General features: G+C 39.0%; 1 protein-coding gene across 1 annotated transcript in view; it reads right to left on the reverse strand.

Moving 5' to 3' along the window:
- Positions 1–19385, reverse strand: part of trus (programmed cell death 2 like trus) — a 211577-nt gene extending 192192 nt beyond the window's left edge. Inside the window, exons 1-3 of the mRNA XM_076187386.1 lie at positions 19037–19385; positions 9976–10136; positions 9295–9661 (exon numbers count right to left, since the gene is read on the reverse strand). Coding sequence (XP_076043501.1) covers positions 9295–9661; positions 9976–10136; positions 19037–19144 — 636 coding nt within the window. The 5' untranslated portion in view covers positions 19145–19385. The remainder of the gene's footprint in view (positions 1–9294; positions 9662–9975; positions 10137–19036) is intronic.
- Positions 19386–21391: the final 2006 nt, after the last annotated feature.

The raw sequence follows: 21391 nt of genomic DNA on the forward strand, positions 1-21391 counted from the left end.
AGCCTAAAAACAAAGGCAGAAAAACCAATCCCACCCATTCCATCCCTATCACACTCCACTCCCTTCCACCCTCTTATCTTGGCGCCTCCTGGATGATAGGTCATCCCTGCATTTTGCCCCCTGCCCTGGGTCAGAGGCAGTGTCACAAGACACAGCACATCCACAGTAAGGCTGCTTCATTAAATCAGCGACCCCCCCATCTCCGTCACCCATGCAGAAAAGGAGATGTGGAGAAATCCCTTCAAGCTGTGTCAAATTATTTCTCACATATATTCCCTCACCCCCGTCCCCCACCCATTCCACCTCATGCATCACAGCATCATCTATATACAACCATTCTCCATTCACCCCTGTCTTCTGTCCACTCCTGTCCTTCCTCATCAGACATTCCTCTCTTTCCCAAAGCCCCTTTTACCCCATCCATCCATCTCATCCTAGGACGACCCTTCATGTTCACTCCTTCCACACCTCTCTTACTAGTCTTTCTTCACTCACTCTTTCCATGTGTCCAAACCATCCCAATACTCTTTCATCAACACCTATCTCCTAACTCCCTTTCCACCCCCGTTCTGCTCCTCACCTCCTCATTTCTCACTCTATCCAGCCTAGTAACCCTTATACTTCTCAGACACCTCATCTCAAACATTTTTGTAACAAAAGAAGTTACAAAAGTAAACTCAGAAAGAGACCTAGGAGTAATAATTTCAAATGACACAACACCAGACAAACATGTAAACAAAATAGTTGGAGAAACCTACAACTTAATAAGATCAATGAAATTGGTCTTGGACTACATGGATGAGGAAATGGTGAAGAAATGCTAGTTACACTGATAAGACCAAAATTAGAGTATGCAGCATCACTATGGACACCCAGTACAAAAAGATTGGACAAACTAAACTTATTAACTCTGGAGCAAAAAAGAGAAAGAGGCGATTTGATAACCATCTATAGAATTATGAAAGGGATAGAAATACTTGACAGGGATGATCTACTTAAATGGGACAGAAGAAATACAAGGGGACACAAGAAGAAACTTAAGAAGGACAGTTATAGAAGGGATCTGAAAAAGAATAGCTTTCCAGAGTGATAGATACATGGAATAAATTGAAAGAGAAAACAGTGTGTGCTAAAACTATACATGACTTTAAGAAAGAACTGGATGCAGAAAGATAGAACTGCGGGTCTCTACAAGCATAGCTCTTCTCCAGCAAAATATAACTAGGAAAATACATTCAAACCCCTCCTTTCTTATGTTTCATGTTTCTGCCCCATACAGTGCTGTCTGCACAATCACTCTTTCATACAATCTCCTCTTAGTATCCATTCCCAAATGTCTATTTCTCATTACACTTTTTAATCCACCAAGGCATTTACTCACTTCTCTCAATCTACATTTTATCTCCACCTCCATTCCTCCCTTTCCTGCCACATTCACACCCAAGTATCTAAAACTATCCATTTCCTCCAGTCTCTCTCCCTTAACCCCTTCCATACGGTGCCGCACACGTAGGCGTCATGGGGAGCGAGTGTATTCGCGAGGCTGCCATATCGGCGTCTTGATTATATTTATTGTAGTCACCCCTCCATAATGACATTCTTTCTAATTCTTTTGTAATCGCATTTTCTATGGTTATCAAAATTCACGGGTGAAGAGAGAACGATCGATATAAGCGGTGACTATATTTTATGATGCGAGTATTATTACGACACGTCGTACGGCTGGCATTGGCTGCTGCCACCGAGATCTAAGTCCATGACACCTACGTGTGCGGCACCGTATGGAAGGGGTTAATACTCACAGCCTGCTGCCACTTGCTCCCCTTGTACATCTCATCAACTTACTTTTACCCATATTTATCTTCAGCTTCCTTCTTTCACACACCTTCCCAAACTCCATCACTAACTTTCTCAATCCCTCCTCTGATCCTGCTACAAGTGCAGTGTCGTCTGCAAACAACAACTGGCTTATCTCCCACTTTTCTCCATTTTCTTTAACCATTTCCAGTCCCTGGCCCACTACCCTTGCATCTATTTCTTGCACCACTCCATCCATGTATAAATTGAACAGCTAGGGTGACGTAACACATCCCTGACGAAGTCCCACCTTTACCTCAAACTGCTTACTCTCTCCATTTCTAATTCTGGCAGCTCCTAAAAGCTTTCCTCCTATTCCATATATCTGCAATACTTCCCACACTGCCTTCCTGTCTACCTAGTCATAAGCCTTTTCCAAATACATAAAAGCCCAAAACACATCCTTACCTTTTCCTATAGTTTTTTTGACATATGTCTTTACACAAAAATCTGATCCATGCAATGCCTACCAGTCCTAAACCCACACTGTTCCTCACCAATTACTCCCTCTGTTCCTCTTCTAATCCTCTCAATCAAGACCCTCCCATAAGCCTTCCCAACTACACTTAAGGGGGTACGCGACACCTGGGGGGGTGAATTTGGTCAAGATATGGCATTTTTCAAAACTGTGTTCAAAATGTTCGTATACCACTTAGAAATAAATCCCGACAAATAATTTTCCAGCCGCGCGCAATTTAAAGGTCCTGGGTGAGGATTAAAGGGACAGATTTAAAGGCGCAACCCACACTAGAAGGAGGCGTGCCACTTAGGACCTTCAGGCGCAGCGAATAACGTTGAAATTTGATTGAATTTACACTCGCCCAGTGTATCAACGGCCAATACGATTGTGGAGGGGAAGGGAGGAAGGTGGAGGGAGAATATTTCGCCAACTTTGTGCGAAACTAAGCGTTAGTTACCGGCTAACTCTGAAAAGGGAAGTACGCATGTCTCATGAGCTCTCATTGCAATCTATTACTTTAGCTAGTACATATTACTCTTTAGTACAGTCATCATGGGTAGCAAAAAGAACAAAAGAACATCACAATGACAAAAAACAGCAGTTAAAGATGGCAAGCAGTCAAAGACGACTAAAGATCTCACCACCTCTCACTCCACCACCACCCTCACCTGCACCTCTGTGACGGTGACAGAGGTAAAGGACAACATTAGACTAAACAATTCAAAGAGGAAGATTAAATCCAAAGAAGAAAGCAAGAGGAAAAAGATCAAGGCTATACAGGAAGAAGAAAGAAGAAGGGACATCATATGATGCTGGAGGGGGTGCCCTACCAACATAGATTGGCGAGGGGAATCTGATGAGGAAAGAGAAGGTGCCCACTACTGGAAAATAAACCTCTTTCCAATGATTTAGATACCCTGAAGACCCCCAGCAGAGAGGTTTCATATGAAGAAACCGCCAAAGGTGCAAAAAAGCAAATTATATGATGTTGTCGTCTGTGCGTCAATCTGTGAAAGCTCATTTCTTCTCTTCTACAACCTTCTTTGCTTCCTCATCCCATCACTCACTAACCTTCCTTCTATTTCCTCCCATCCTCCTTGTTCCACACACCATCTTTGCACACCTTGTGACTCCCTCCTTGAACCATCCACTCCTAGCTCTACTCTATCCTTCACTCCCTCCCACTCCACTCTCAGTTTCTTCTTGTACTCCTTCTCCTTTTCTTTCTCATTTAAGCAGTTCACTTTAAGCACATCCCTACCTTCTGTCCTTTTCCTCTTTCTCCATTTATCCTCCACTTTCTACTTATCTTCCACCAAAAAAGTTTTTATATTCCCCCAATCTCTTCCCTTAGAACATATACATCCTTAACTCTTCCAACAATACTCCTGGTTACCACTACATAGTTCATTAATGCTCTATCACCCTTCCATCCACCACCCTCTCCCATGTGTACTTATGCTTGACTTTCTTTCTAAATATGTATTTGCTATCATCAACTCTCTTTCTAGACACATCTCCACCATCAATTCTCCACTATGATTCTTTCCTGGAACTCAACACTTCCCAACTACTCTATCTATTGGTTAATTTCCTACCCTAGCATTATGGTCTCCCAATACTACTACATTGATGTTTCTCCCTAATTCCTCTATGCACTCATTTAAATCTATCCAAAAAGCCTCCCTTTCTTCTACACTCTTCTCACTACCAGGCCCATATGCACTTACAAAAACCCACATTTCCTTTCCCAGTTTCACCTTCACATTAAGCTTGAAGAAACCTCCTTCCACTCCACTACATGTTTACCTATCTCTTCACTTACTAGTATAGCCACTACTTCTCTCCCTCATCCTCTCTTCACTCTTGAGATCCTCCCAACTACATTCCCAAACTCACACTCACCCCTCCCTCTCAATCATCGCACATCAGAAACATTAAGAATGGAGTACCACAGGGCTCTGTTCTATCCCCCACACTCTTTAATCTATACATGCATGACATACCCACACCAGACACCTAAGAAATACAAATCTCTTCCTACGCAGACGACATAACAATCACATGCACACATCGTAACACAGACAAAGCTGCAGAAATAATCCAGCCATACCTTGATACACTCAACACATGGTTCATCACAAACAGACTCAAAATAGCTCCAACCAAATCTACAGCAACACTTCTCACCAACTGGTCAAAGAACACAAATACATACCTCATCTCTACATCAACAACACCGAAAATTCTTGGTGTAACATACGATACATCCATGTCTTTCAAACAACACATCACAAAAATAAAAAAACAAATGCACATCTAGACTTAATGCACTTAAGTCAATCGCTGGAACAACATTTGGACAAAACAAAGAAACTAATACAACAATATACAAACAATGCATACGCTCAGTGATGAATTATGCGAGTCCTGCATAGGCTCCTAATCTCAGTGAGACACACCACAACACCCTTCAAATCATACAAAACAAAGCCCTAAAAACAATTACAGGCTGCACAAATACAACACCTACAGACCATTTACACCATGAAACAAAAGTCCTCAAAGTCAAGGACCACCTCGACATGAGAGGCACACAAACACATCACACCCGCTACACAGCTCACTCAAAGAAGGAAAGATACCCGAGGACTGGAAAAACGCTAACATTGTACCAATACACAAAGGAGGAAACAAAGAAGAACCCACCAACTATAGGCCAGTATCACTAACAAGCACCATAGCCAAAATTTGTGAGAAAATAATCAAGAATAGATGGGTAAAACATCTGGAAGACAATGACATATTAAACCCAAGACAATTCGGATTCAGACAAGGAAGATCATGCTCCACAAACTTAATATGCTTTTACTCAAGACTAATAGACATAGTGCAAGAAAGAAATGGATGGGCTGATTGTGCATTCCTAGACTTGCAAAAAGCCTTTGACAAAGTACCACACAGAAAACTACTAAAAAAACTGGAACACATAGGAGGAATACAGGGAAACCTACTAAAATGGATAGAGGACTTTCTGACTGGTAGAAAGATGAGAGTAGTGCTCAGAGAAAAATATTCAGACTGGAAAGAGGTGATCAGTGGAGTACCGCAAGGATCTGTGCTGGCACCAATAATGTTTGCTATCTATATGAATGACATGGATGAGGACGTGAACTGCTACATGAGCTTCTTTGCCGATGACGCCAAACTGCTAAGGAAAATAGAAACTGATGAGGACTGTGAAGCACTGCAAGAAGACCTAAATAGGGTATGGAACTGGAGTCAGAAATGGGAAGTGGACTTTAATACTAAGAAGTGTAGCATAATGGAGTTTGGAAAAAGCAAAAACACAATATCAGGAAAATATACAATTGGAACCAAAGAAGTAAAGAAAGTAGGATCCGAAAAAGATTTGGGAGTAATTATCACGAACGACTTGTCCTATGATATACAGATTAACAAAATTGTCGGGGAGACTTACAACTTGCTAAGATCAATAAAAGTGGCGTTTACATACTTGGACGACGACATGATGAAAAAAATATTGGTTACATTGATAAGGCCTAGATTAGAGTATGCAGCGACATTGTGGTCCCCCAGTACCAAAAAGAATATAAAGAAAATAGAAAGAATCCAAAGAGCAGCTACAAAAATGGCACCTGCACTTGCAAACCTATCATATGAAGAGAGATTGGCTAAACTGGAGTTACCGACACTGGAGCAAAGAAGAGAGAGAGGTGACCTATTGACCATCTACAGAATCATGAAAGGCACAGAGGTACTCGATAGTGAGAGCTTACTTAACTGGGACAAAAGAAACACAAGAGGACATGGAAAGAAAATAAAAAAACATAGCTATAGAAGAGAACTGAAGAAAAACAGTTTTCCTCATAGAGTTTTGGACACTTGGAACAAACTGGACAATGGAATAGTATGCGCAAAAACCATTCATGAGTTTAAAAACAAACTAGACACTGCAAGATACAAAGGCGGGACAACACGAGCATAGCTCCCCTTCCCGCAAAATACAACTAGGTAAATACTACATAGCAGAACACCCACACACACCAAGAAACATTAAAACTACACCCAAAGACCTTTATTACACACAGATACTCTCTTCTCTTCCTCCACAACCACCAAATACCAGCCTCCGGAAACATATTCATAATCATATCACTCACCGCTCCATTAACACACTGAAAGACAACACACTGCTGCATGCTAGACCCCCTGATATCCACCCTTCCGAATCCTCTCTCCCACGAAAGGAGAGTCCACCTGGCCAGACTGCGGTGCGGCCACCACCCAGCACTTCTAAGCTACCAGAAGAGGCTGGATGACTGCATTGTGAACAGCTGCCCAGGATGTAACACTTCACCCCATACCATACAACATATAATGGAAGACTGCATTATACACAATCATGCACACAAACAACACAACATACACTCTATAAAGGATTTGTGGGAAAACCCAGTTTCGGCTGTGGCATTCCTTGGGGAGACGGGACTGCTCGGACAGACAGTCTAGGGAACGACAACAACAACTTAGTTTCACTCAAAGCCAACACATCCATCTTTCTTGTCACAAACATACTACCTATCTCTTCCCTTTTACTCTCATATGTACCACATCCATGCACATTAACCCCTTCGATACCATGACACCTACGTAGGCGTCATGAGGAGCAAGTGTACACGAGGATGCTGATGTCGGCGTCTTGATTATATATATTGCAGTTGTACCTGCGTGACCCCCATACTCTGTAAACTGGCTTCATCATATTTTCTATGGTTATCAAAATTCATGGGTGAAAGAGAACGAGCAATACAGCGGTAACTTTATTTTTTATAATGCGAGTATTATGACACAACATCGCACGTCTGGCAGCTAATGCTACCCGCGAGATTTTGGCCAGTAGTGAAGGGGTTAAAAGACCCAAACCTTAGGATACTGGTTGGAAAACTCTTAGACCCTCTTATGCCTTTATTTCTTTTAGGAATGTTCCCTATGGGGCTACAGGGAGAAGGATGACTAATACAAATTTCCATCCCGTTTTTCTCGCCTCTTATGATTAAAAAAAAAAAATAATAATAATAATAATAAGATAAATAAATAAATAAATAAAATACAGTAGAAGCCCGATTTAATGGATATCAATTTAGCGGAAGCTCAAATCAGCGAACTGCAAATAGCAATAACAAAAATGCTCAACTTAGCGGAAATGTTCCGCTAAGTTGACCATTCTCCGCTAGCTGGCCAGACGCGTGTCTACGGAAATAACTCAATTTAGCAGGAACGGTCCACTAAGTTGAGCATTTTCCGTCAACTGGCCACATGCGTGTCTCAAGAGTCCAATGTTACCAGATGGTACCAGATTGTGGTGGTGGAGTCAAGGAAAAATTTATTATTTAGTATTTTGGAGGTATATAAATATATATGTACTATAATATATATACAATAATATATAATTCAGTATATGTATAAAGTATAATTGTAGCAGAAATATATTCAAGTAGAAATAGACGGTATAATAGGAAAACAAAATAATGAAACAGTAAGTTGATGGGAAAATTCAAAATCAGTAGGCGAGAGTAATCACCACGAAAAACACTTCTATAACAACGAACTACGTCTTCTGCAACAACACAACAATAACGCTCACTATCCAAAAACCAACTGCCCAGTCCTATTAATCGCTAGAATTGTGCACATCAAACCAAACACGAAGCTATGACTAATATTCCCCAAAATTCACAGACAGCTCATATCATTGTTACACGACACACACACACACACATGTTGCAACATATTACTGCATGTTGCTGTTCGTTTGCAATTCATGCTTGTGCTGCCTACAATTCACTTACAATTATATATACACTGTATCTGTGTGTGTGTACACTAGGGAATTTTTAGGTACATATAATTTTTACACTCCGCTCTGGCAACACTGTTACACCAACGCTCACTTGCTCAATTTAACGGAAAATTCACTTTAGCGGACTGGACCTTGGCTGAATTAGTTCGTTAAATTGGGCTTCTACTGTAATAATAAAAATAAATAAATAGGTAAATTTAAATAATAATCTAACGGGTAAATAGTACATAATAATAAATGAATAGATAAATAATAATATATAATAATCAAATAATAGTAATAAACTGACAAATAAAAATGAGCAAATAATGTCAAATAAATTACAGGTATTACAGCATCTTGCTTAGATGTTTATCTAATGTGAACTGAACTACATTGCACTGTCTCTGCAGGAAGTTTATTCCATTCATTAACTAATTGGCTGCAGGAAGTTTATTCCATTCATTAACTAATTGGCTGGTGAAGTTATTTCTACCCACTTCCAAATTAAATCTATTTCCTGACAGTCTGAGACCATTATTTCTTGTCGGATTCTCATTCAGTGCGAAAATTTTGTCACTTTTGATATTGTCAATTCCCTTTAGAATCTTAAAGACCTGTATCAAGTCACCTCTGAGTCTACAAATTTTTAGGGAAAATAGATTCATGTTTTAGTCAATTTTTGTACAATTTATTTTTTATACTTGGAATCAGTTTTTGTGGCTCACCTGCAACAAGCAGTTGTCAGCAAACAATTATGGGGTTATTTCCCATTTTTTCTATTTTCTTTAACAATCGCCTATCCCCAGCCCATTATCCTTGCATTTACCTATTTATATATAAATTGAACAGCTATGGCAACATGACACATCCCTGGCAAAGCCCTACCTTTACCTCAAACCACTCACTTTCTCCATTTCTAATTCTAACACAGACTCTTACTCTCATAACTGGTTTCCTCTTATTCCATATATCTACAACACCTCCCAGTTTTCCTGTCTACTCTGTCATAAGCCTTTTTCAAATCCATAAACGCCCAAAAAACATCTTTACTTTTTCCTAAACCTTTCTCATACATGAATAAATAAATAAAATAATAATGAACTATTCTTACCTCATTCAAGTTCAGCTGACGATCAAAGCTTCTGGTAACATCTTGAAGGACTGCTGTGTTATTGGCATTAAGGTTGTTTAGGTTGGGGGCTGATTTATTTAGGTTGTCTAGATAAAGCTGGGAAGAGGAAGAGGAGGGTGTGGAGTAGATAGTATTGCTTGAATTGTTACCATTGCCATCATTGTTGTTACCACCACTCCAGTCATCCTTACCCCCACCTCCGCCACCACCCCAATCATCGTCATCCTCAAACCACGAGGACTCGCCTTTGCTCTTGGATGAGTTAGCAGTTGTGGGGGGTGAAGTGGTGGCAGGGGAGGTTGGCATTGCATCTTGATCTAGTACTTGACTCCTGAGACACGTCCAACTCCATTTCAAAAGAAAAAGGATAAATTTTCTATTTATCTACATAACAAGGGTTTCTTCCCCTTATGAGGGAGGTAGCCAGAAATAGTTATATGGAAAATATATGAGCCATAATACATAAAAACTATCAGTAAAAAATTATTGGTTTGTAGAATTCAAGCTTTGAAACATAAATTTATTAGTCATTCACAATCAAAAACTTAAACAAGATAGAATGTAGCTAGTATGATGACATTAACTAATGATTAAATTATTATATTCCTGTATAATTTGTACGGATTTAATACAATAATAGGCAGATTGTATAATTTTTACCTTACGGGTCTATTCCAGCATTCTCTAGTAACACAAGCAAAAAAATATAAAGTGCGATGGTACGGTGAGCCTTGTAGTGGTGCATAGATCTGAGCAACAAGGGACTGGGTTCGTCCACATCGTACACACGATGGAATCTTGCATGTGCCGGAGCACCAATCCTGCAATGATATATCATTATGAAAACTAATGACATCCAAGTGAAAGGAACCCATACATAATATACTAAAGGCTTTTCCCCCTTACAGGGAACGTAAAGAGAGAGAGAGAGAGAGGAGGAAAAAAAAAAAAAAAAAAAAAAAGCATAGAAACCACTCCCACCCCTTCCATCCTCTACATACTCCACTCCCCTCTACCCTCTTCCCACCCTCTCATCTTGGCACCTCCTAGATGATGGGTCATACCTGCATCTTGTCCACTGCCCTGGGTCAGAAGCAGTGTCGCAAGACACAGCACATCCACAGCAACGCCGCTTGATTAAATTGGCAACCCCCCCCTCTCTCTGTCCCCTCATGAAGAAAAGGAGAAGACAGGGAGGAAGCCCTTCGGGCTGCATCACCCAATTACTATATTTGTCATATAAATGCACTCTCTCCAAAATAAAAAGTGACTGTATTTTGCAATTTGGTTGAAATATTTGTTTACAATTCTTAAAACTCATTAGGTGTTTATTTCTTAATTCCTTATTTTTCTTCAAATCAGTGCTAATGTTTCCCAGAACTACTCCATCACCTAATCTGATTAATTGGCAACTGACTACAAATACACACAAAATATAGTGACCTCCATTCCTTGCTACACATAACCCCAAATACTTAAAGCTCTCCACTTCTTCCAGCCTCTCCCATTTTAAACTCACCTCTAACCCTCTTTCATCATCCCCCTTATAAATTTCATCATCTAACTTTTGCCTACATTTACTTTCAGCTTTTTCTTCACACACATCCTCTAAAAACTCCATGACCAACTTCTTGCCACTTCAGTCTATCTTCTGACTTGGCTACAAGCACAGTATTTAACCTAATTGTAGTGTACAGGAAAAGAGCAACACTCACTGGGTCCTGTCTCTTACTCTTCAATCTATTATACCTAGCCTCAAATTCATACAGTTCCAACTTAATCTACATCCTTGATTCCCAATTATCAAAATTAGAGTTGAATTCATGTATTGTCTGAGTTTGGTCTGTATCACTATCTAAGCTATTACAAATACTTATGCATTTAACCTGAAAACTATTTCTTCACATCCTTTGAACATACAATCTTTCTTAATTTGTTTCCATGACCGTTTTTGATCTGTACCTCTTATACCTTGTCTGGGGTATTGGTTCCATGTTATTATGGGGTTAAAAGCTGCTATGTAGCATGCAGCTAATACTTTAGGGTCTATATGGGGTGCCCCTACAGACCAGAGTCGCACATTATTTTGTCTGTGGTAGAGGAAATCTCTAATCATAGAGAAATGATGATACTTTATTATACTGTGACTGTCCCTGTGTCATGCTTGCCCCCCACTCGTTACTGTCCTGTACCACTTCTCTGAATATTCATTTTCTCATTTCACCAAACCCTGTGGTGGGGGAAAAGAATACTGCCACCATGTCTTTCCACTTGAGTTGTATAAGGACTAGCCATCCTTCTCCCTGTAGCCCCATAGGGGACATTCCTAAAAGAAGCAAAGGCATAAGAGGGTCTAAGGAGTTTTCCAACCAGTCCCCTAAGGTTTGAGTCTTTTAATGTGCATGGATGTGGTACATATGAGAGTAAAAGGGAAGAGATAGGCAGTACGTTTATGAAAAGAAAGATGGATGTGTTGGCATTGAGTGAAACTAAGCTGAAAGGGAGGGGCAAGTTTGAGTTTGGAAGTGTTGTTGGGAGGATCTCAGGAGTGAAGAGAGGACAAGGGAGAGAAGGGGTGGCTATACTAATAAGTGAGGAGAAAGGTAAGTGTGTGGTGGAGTGGAAGGTTTTTTCAAGGTTAATGTGAATGAAGGTGAAACTGGCAAGGGAGATGTGGGTTTTTGTAAGTGCATATGCCATATGGGCCTGGTAAGAAGAATGTAGAGGAAAGGGAGCCTTCTTGGATAGATTTCAAGGAGTGCATAGAAGGTTTAGGGAGAAATATCAATATAGTTATATTAGGAAACTTAATGCTAGGGTAGGGAAATAAATCAATAGATGGAGTGATTAGGAAGTGTGGAGTTCCAGGAAAAAATTGTAGTGGAGAACTGATGGTGGAGATGTGTCTGGAAAGAGAAATTATGATAGCAAATACAGTGTTTAGGAAGAAAATCAAGCATAAGTACACATGGGAGAGGGTGGTGGATGGAAGGGTGATAGATAGAGCATCAATGGACTATATAGTGGTATCCATGAGTATAGTAGGAAGAGTTAAGGATGTACATGTTCTAAGGGGAAAGAGTGGGGGAATATCAGATAATTTTTTGGAAGGTAAGTTGAGAGTGGAGGATAGATGGAGAAAAAGGAAAAGGACAGAAGGTAGGGAGGTGCTTAAAGTGAACTGCTTAAATGAGAAAGAAAAGAAGGAGTACAAGAAGAACCTGAGAGAGGAGTGGGAGAGAGTGAAGGATAGAGTAGAGCTAGAGGTGAAGAATGAGGATGGTTCAAGGAGGGAATGACAAGATGTGCAAAGACAGTGTGTGGAACAAGGAGGATGGGAGGAAATAAAAGGAAAGGTAGTGAGTGGTGGGATGAGGAAGCAAAGAAGGTTGTAGAAGATGCAAGCATTCACAGACTGGTTACAAAATAGGATGAGAGAATCATATGAAAAGTACAAAGAAAAGAAAAGATAAGTAAAACCCAAGATAAGGGAAGCAAAGAGGAGAGCAGATGTAGAATGGGGTAAAAGTAGGAAAAAACAATTGAAAGTAATAAAAAAATGTTTTGGAAATAAATTAAGAGAGAAAGAGGAGGTGAATCATGTAGAGAAAAAAATGTAAAAGGTGCAGATGGAGAGATGATAATGGAAGACATAGCAGTAACAGGAAGATGGGAAGAGTATTTAATGAAGTTGCTAAATGTGAAGGAGAATAAGGAAGGAAAGGTAGTTGCAATGGGAAGTGCTAAGAAAATGACAGTGATAAGTAAGGAAAATGGAGAAATAAGGAAAAATGAGGTGAAGGCAATTGTTCAGATGATGAGAGCAGGTAAGACACCTGGTTTGGATGGGTGTCATGCAGAATGTCTGAAAAAAGGAGGTATAGTGATGGTGGACTGGTTGGTGAGGTTATTTAATGTTTGTTTAAGAGAGTGTAGAGTGCCAGAGGACTGGAGGAGTGCCTGTATCCACTTTACAATGGAAAAGGGGACAAGTCTAAGTGTAGTAGTTTCAGAGGGAAGGCTTATGGGAGGGTCTTGATTGAGAGGATTAGGAGAGGAACAGAGGGAGTAATTGGTGAGAAACAGTGTGGGTTTAGGACAGGTATTGGTTGCATAGATTAAATTTTTTTGGGAAGACAGATATGTGAGAAAGCTTTAGGAAAAAGTAAGGATTTTTGGGTAGTTTTTATGGATTTGGAAAAGGCTTATTACTGGGTAGACAGGAAGGCACTATGGGAGGTACTGTAGATATATGGATAGGAGGAAAGCTTTTAAGAACAGCCAAGAGTTTTTACGAGAGTAGTAGAGCTTATGTTACAATCAGAAATGGAGTGTGTGAGTGGTTTGAGGTAAAGGTGGGACTTTGTCAGGGATGTGTTATGTCACCCTGGCTGTTCAATTTATACTTGGATGGGGTGGTGCAAGAGGTAAGTTCAAGGGTAATGGGTTGTGGATTGGAGATGGTTAAAGAAAATGGAGAAAGTCGGAGATAAGCCAGTTGTTGTTTTCTGACAAAACTGTCCTTTTAGCAGGATCAGAGGAGGGATTGAGGAAGTTAGTGATAGAGTTTGGGAAGGTGTGCGAAAGAAGGAAGTTGAAGATATATGTGGGTAAAAGTAAGGTGATGAGATGTACAAGGGGAGAAAGTGGCAGCAGACTGGAAGTATGAAGGAAGAGAGACTGGAGGAAGTGAATAGTTTTAGATACAGTACAGTCGAACCTCTAATGCCCGGACCCTCGCATGACCGGTCGAAATGAACAAAGGGTGTACTTTTCAAGCAAAGTTCCCAATTTGCCTGGTAGGTGGCAGCGACGGCCGTACACGTGTACTCAAACCCGACCCAGTCAAGCCGCCACCAGGGTGCCGTTTCGTAGAATTTTGTACCAAAACGTAGTAAAATAGCGGCATGTGGCAACTGCACAAGGACATGAGGAATTTTTTTCTACATATCAGCGGGCTGTTAAAAACATTCAAAAACTCAAACTTTTGTTTAAAAACCATAGAACTAGTTATCAAATAATAAATGGTACATCAAAATATGACTTTTATTGGTAATTGTGTTACTTATATACCTCAAAAGATACGTTTTTACGGTGTAGAAAAAAAAATTACGCTAAAGTTGCAGCTTTCTTTTAGCACTAGGGCTGCCGTTTCGTAGAATTTTGAACCAAAACGTAGTAAAATAGCGGCATGTGGCAACTACACAAGGACATGAGGAATTTTTCTACATATCAGTGGGCTGTTAAAAACATTAAAAAACTCAAACTTTTGTTTAAAAATAATAAAACAAGTTATCAAATTATAAATGGTACATCAAAATATGACTTTTATTGATAATTGTGTTACTTATAAAATATTATACCCCAAAAGATACATTTTTACGGTGTAGAAAAAATTCTACACTAAAGTTTCAGCTTTCTTTTAGCGATAATATAAAAATTTATATCTTACTGAATACGTTAGGGCATGGGGGCCTTACATACATTCAAGAATAATAAAACTAGAACCAACATTTTGTCAAAGTTTGACAAGTATATCTTGCTATGAAAGTCTGCACATGCCTGAGAATAATGTATGCCCCGGTATGGCAACACTCCCATTCTACACGGCAGTGTAGAAAACGCGGCATCCCTGGCCGCCACCACTGTCCCGTGTGCACACCTTCCGATATTTACAGTGTACGTAATAAAGAAATACAGTACAGTACACTGTATGTACAGTACATTTACATGCCTGTATTACAGATATTATTACAGAATTATTAGTATTATAGTATCATTATTACAGTATTGTTATTATTACAGTGTTAGAGTATTATTCATATGTGTTTCAATGCCATATCATACATTACTTATACGTATACCGCTACGAAAATCTACGGGTGTTAGGGCGACATCTTCGATGACTGGACTTTTGGCATGACCAGACCGCCCTTCCCCCCAATTAGTCCGGGCTTTCGAGGTTCGACTGTACTTGGATGTGAATGCAGAGGGAAAGGGAGGAGTGGAGGTGGAGGTAGAATGTAGATTGAGATTAGCAAGTAAATGCCTTGGGGGATTAAAAAGTGTAATGAGAAATAGTCATTTGGGAATGGATACTAAGAAGAGATTGTATGAAGGAGTGATTGTGCCGACAGCACTGTGTGGGACAGAAACATGGAACTTACAAGAGGATGAAAGGAGTTTGAATGTGTTTGAGATGAGGTGGCTAGGAAGTATGATAGTGGTTACTAGGCTGGATAGAGTGAGAAATGAGGTGAGGAAAATAGGGGTGGAAAAGGAGTTGGGAGATAGGGTTGATGAAAGAGTATTGGGATGATTTGGACACATGGAAAGAATGAATGAAGAAAGATTAGTAAGAGAGGTGTGGAAGGCAGAGGTGGAGGGAGTGAACATGATGGGGTGACCAAGGATGAGATGGGTGGATGGGGTAAAAGGGGCATTGGGAAAGAGGAGAATGTCTGTTGAGGAAGGACAGGAAAGGACAGACGGTAGGGGTGAATGGAGAATGGTTGTGTATGGATGATTCTTGTGATGCATGAAAGGGAATGGGTGGAGGGTGAGGGAGTATGTGTGAAAAAGAAAATGACACAGCCTTAAGGGATTTCTCCCCGTCTTCTCCATTTCTGCATAAGGAGACAGAGAGGGGGCTGCTGATTTAATGAAGTGGCTTTGCTGTGGATGTGCTGTGTCTTGAAACACTGCTTCTGATCCAGAGTGGACGAGATGCAGGGATGACCCATCATCCAGGAGGAGCCAGGATAAGATGGAGGTAGGGGGTGGATGGGAGTGGAGTATGTGCGGATGGAATGGGTGGGAGTGGATTTTATGCCCTTGTTTTTTTGCTATCTCCCTTGTAAGGGGGAATAAGTCTTTGGTATATGTACCTCTCATACAATTCTCTATTTCTTCTTTACTACCATTCTCCACTTGTTTGCCCTTTTTTATTCACCACCGCCCTCGCCGAGTCTTGTCATTTGCTGAAGACACCAGAATTTCAAGATCAATAGAGACAAGGGAGGACCCAGTGAAATTAGAGTGACCTGGAGACAATATATAGCTGGGTAAGTGAAAATAATATGGCCTTCAACAACAAAAAGTTTGAAGTAATAAAATACAGCACTAATGAACACCTGAAGGAATACAACTACACAGTGGGTGAAGACAAATTAGAGGAAAAGGAAACACTCAGGAGCCTTGGAGTTATGATCAATATTAACTGCAGCTTTGAGGTACACATAAACCTCACTGCCAAGATGCAAGGAAAATGAGTGGCTGGATCCTTTGACCAAGGACCAGAAAATCAGAACACCTCATCCCCCTTGTAGTATCAAAAATTGAGTGCAATTGTCAGTTTCAATCTCCCCACAGAGTAAAGGTGATACAGGAATTGGAGCAGGCACCGAGTGTTCTCACAAGGAAGCTAGACAGGGATTCCCTAAACTATTGGGAGAGGCTGAAACACCTCAGGTTGTATTACCTACACAGACGATGGGAATAATATAGCATCTACACTTGAAAAATCCTCGAAGGCTCTGTACCAAACCCATTGCAAAAGGAAGGGGAGGGCATCAAAAGCCAACACCACCTCAGGTTTGGTAGAACCTGCTGTAGAAGGCCATTAATTAGTGGCCCAAAGATGATCAGGACAATCTAGGCAGAGCTTCAATAGTATTGGTCCCAGGCTTTTCAACTGTCTCCTGAGGGACATCCAAGGCCTGTCCAATGTCAGTACTAAAGTTTTCAAAAGAAGGCTGGACAAGTTCTTGTCCAACATACCAGACAAGCCTTCAGTCCCACATGGCCCAACCTCAAGAGGAACCATATCCAACAGCATCATTGACCAGCTCTAATATAATAAGACCGGGTAGATGGATCAATCTAAAACTATGACAAGTAAGATAAGACCTCTTCCCTCTATTCATGGCCTCTTCTATTCTCTCCAATCTTCCTCATCACACATACCATTTTTGCACACTTTAGCACTTAGTTTTTAAAACATACCCCTTTTCCTCTATGTTGGTTTTGTTTCTTTTATTGTATACTACTTCCTGTAACGTCTCAGTTTTGCCTCATATTCTTGTTCTTTCTCATCACTCAATTTGGTTACCTTATGTACCTCTCTATCTACATCCTTCTGTACATATCCACTTCAGTATGACATAAATTCTCACGTGCAGCATTGGCTCCCATATATAATTTCCATCACACTACTCACATTATAAAATATAAAGTTGCTGCTGTATTACTCACTCTTTTACTCTGAGTAACAGTACACACAGAAAATGTGATCAAACCCATTCACAGAATCTGGGGTTAACTCATGTACAATTACAAAAATATTTATATAATCAAGACACTGATGCTGGCACTTTCGTGTACCCACTCACGCCTCATGATGCCTATATAGGTGTTATTGTACCAAAATGGTTAATCTCTACTCATAATTTCCTTTCCACCAGGTAATGATCTAACAATTCACTGTCTTCTCCTGTGAACACAATTATATCCAGAACCCTTACAGTCCTCCTTTAGGGCATCACTACATGGTTTATTGATATCTTCTCTATTACCCTCCCATCAACTACCTTGGTCCAAGTATACTTAAAAGTAATCTTTCTTCTTACAGCACATTTGCTATAATTTCTTTTTCAATAAAAATTTCCATTTCTTCTCACAAAAGATGGAGAAAACAATCTTAATCATTTTTGAATAAACTCTATTGCTTACTTTAGTCACTAAAACTATGTTTAATAGATGGATTTTTTTCAGTTACATGGAGCTTAAAACCATTTTAATGACACAACTGATTTTTAAACTGTTAACTTGTTCCCCATTTATCCTCCTAATGACCACAGGTTCCCCCACCCCCCATTATTCAATGTGCTTGTAAAAGTTCCTTCAATTTAATATTTACAATGGCAAATTAAAAAAAATAATTGGATAAAAAATATTAAGATAACTAATATCAAGAACAACTTAATTCACAAAAGTTATAATGTTCTTTTCTAAACTACTGACATTCTTATACATATCTGCATGGCATTTTTTAAAATATATGAATAAATCAAACTTGTGTAAATATGAAACTTAAAATCCAACAACCAAATCAAGTTCAAAACAATACAGGTGCAAAAAGGCATTTGACAATGTAATTTATCACTAATGCTAAATAGCTGTAATAACTAATAAGCTATTATTATGAGACTTTTCACTATGCTTCTTGGCAGTTAACCAACCTGTCCATGGCATCAGTGGACTTGGGACATAAAGGTACTTAGTACATAAATATGAACATGAGTAACTAAATGATTGATGAAATGCAAGTTAAAGTACTTTACCAAAGAAATTAATTCTTAGAATTGTGAATTGGAAATATTTCATGATGATGATGGCTCTAACTAGAATCAATAGACAGCCCTTATAATTTGAATTACTATTTTCCTAGTCATAAGATAATATTCATACTCGAAGTAACAATTGAAAAGTTAGATTAAGCATTACCTGCTGTGTTCAAGTCCCTCACCTCTTCAAACCAGCTGATTGATTTAACCAGTCGCTCACGGTCACTATAATCTAAAACCCACAGTACTACAGCCTTGACAATCTAGATAACTAATATTACACTCATTCTTTTGGGTACATGTATCGTTCCTATGTCAAAACGGACTTCATAAATATATAATAAGAGAAAGCATAAATACAATGTGAAACAACTCACTGGTAAACCACCAATTTTATTTGTCGTGTAGTTGACAAGATGTCGGTTGTGTGAGTTAATCTGTTCATCCACGTAACCCAACAAATAAGAATTACTCTTGTACGCCATTTTGTTCACACAGTATTTAGTTCTCTGCTTCTCAGCCTAAGCGGACTGCCTCGCTTAAAGGGTGATCATTGTTGCTTTACAGTCTCCTTCCTTTGCATCCTAGGAGCAGACGATACATCAATAAATTCCGCTGCACCAAAACAGAATATTCATCTGCAGACACTCTTACATCTTCTTTCGTATTGGTCACTTAACGTTCGCTATCCTTTTACCACGAATCTTATTGGCTAGAGTACAGCTGATCGATCGTTCCAGAGCAAAACGTTAAGTATTATATCAAAATAAAAGCTTTTCCGGGAAATATATATTGATTTAAAAATAATAGATTATATCAACTGTAGTAAGAAATTTGTATATTCTTTATAGAAAAATAAAATGGTAGTTTTATTAATTAAATTAACTGATAAGCAGAAATTTGATAAAATTTCAAATGTCACGATATTTCACAGTTTATTTGGCATTGAATCAATATACATGAAGTGCAGATAATATAAAGAATACATAGTTCGAAATAACAATTATAATTTCCGAGGATAACACAAAAAAACATGTAAGCTTATAACCATTGAGGTCCTTATTCATGGAAGATAAGTCATTTGCATTTCTAGAAACAAGGTTTCGCATTCAAGGTATAACTAAAATGTAAACAGCAGCGTGTGAAAAATTATATTTAGACTATTTTGGAAATCTCAAAGTTGCTAGCATGCATATTTATATGCATGGAGTTGGAAAACCCCTGCAACCCTGATATTTTCCGTTTGAAAGAACGAATAGGGGTAATTGTTCCCTAGTTATGGGAAACGTAATTGTTACCATGTTTTTTCGGTTTAATTTTAACGTTTACATAATATGTATTCCCAAACTTATTTACGAATCTGTGACAAAATAAGTAGTGGTATAATAATTGTGGCATGATTCATCTAGATTTCCCATCATCTTTATTGTCACTGTTATCGATAACGTTGTTGAAATATTATTAAAACTGTTATCTTTACTATCATAGCCCCCCCCCCCCAGTATGGGAGTCAGCACGTTTTTTTCACAAATGCTGTGTTGGGGGATTGGGGAGTAGGCAAAACGATAAACCTACTCTACAATATTCACCTGTTATCTTTAAGTAAAATATAGTTTCACAAGTTATCTATTACTCAGATCATTGTACACGTTTACAGATTTCTGGTATTATAAAGCGCGTGCATTATACAAATGGCAGTTTGAACAAAAAATAACAGTAATTTAAATTTAATATACAATATCAAAGAACACAAGCTATCTTTTTGCAAAATTTATCACTAAACAGGTGAAAATGTCCATTGTGTTAATCATTTGTTCTTTTGCTCTCTGCCTCGATCTCCGAATTTTCTTCATTTCAGGGGTTGATATGAATTATTTTCAGTTTCGTATGACTTCAAGAATCAAATCAGCAAAACGTTTGATAACCATTTGGCTTTCCTTGTGATCCACTGAACACTGGTCAAGTCAGGCGCGGATCCAGGAATGTTATTGGGGGGGGGGGACCGATAAGCGATAACCGATACTTGAACCACGCCGATATTTTAACTCCAAGAATAATGCTGTTGGCTTGGAGATTGGTCCAGAAACCTAAGTCTGTTTTGCTCGTAATTGTATGTAAAATCATATATAATTCACAAATATAATTCAAATAATAAATTCGCACTAAAAAGTGTTTATCCAAAGAGAATCAAACTCAAGAGTGTACCATACTCGGGGCGTTGGGGGTGGGGGTGAGGGGGGCTGCCCCCCCCCCCCTTTGTATCCGCGCCTGGGTCAGGTGGAAGTGTCCCAAAGGAGTACCACTCGTTCATGAAAGAAGTGGAAGAGGTAGACCAGTCTTGAGGCTGTAGAAAAATGTCATTATTATTATTATTATTATTATTATTATTATTATTATTATTATTATTATTATTATTATTATTATTATTATTATTATTATTATTATTATTATTATTACTATTATTATTATTATTATTATTATTATTATTATTATATTATTATTATTATTGTGGATAGGAGGTGAAGGGAACACGGGCTGAGGGAAATACTTTTATTCCTGACTAGTTTCGCTTGAGTGGCTGTTTTTAAGCACAAAATCCAAATAACTCTTGTGGTTCATACCGGTCTCAAACTTCATTCCTAAGGACAGTGCTTCTTGCTGCGTTGATGTCTAATCTAAATAGTGTGAATTCCAACATCCAATTCACGATCGAAAACGAGATAGACGGACAA

This window comes from Oratosquilla oratoria, chromosome 6 (genome assembly GCF_046742065.1).
Source record: "Oratosquilla oratoria isolate Oo_2021 chromosome 6, ASM4674206v1, whole genome shotgun sequence".
Classification (NCBI taxonomy): Eukaryota; Metazoa; Arthropoda; class Malacostraca; order Stomatopoda; family Squillidae; genus Oratosquilla; species Oratosquilla oratoria.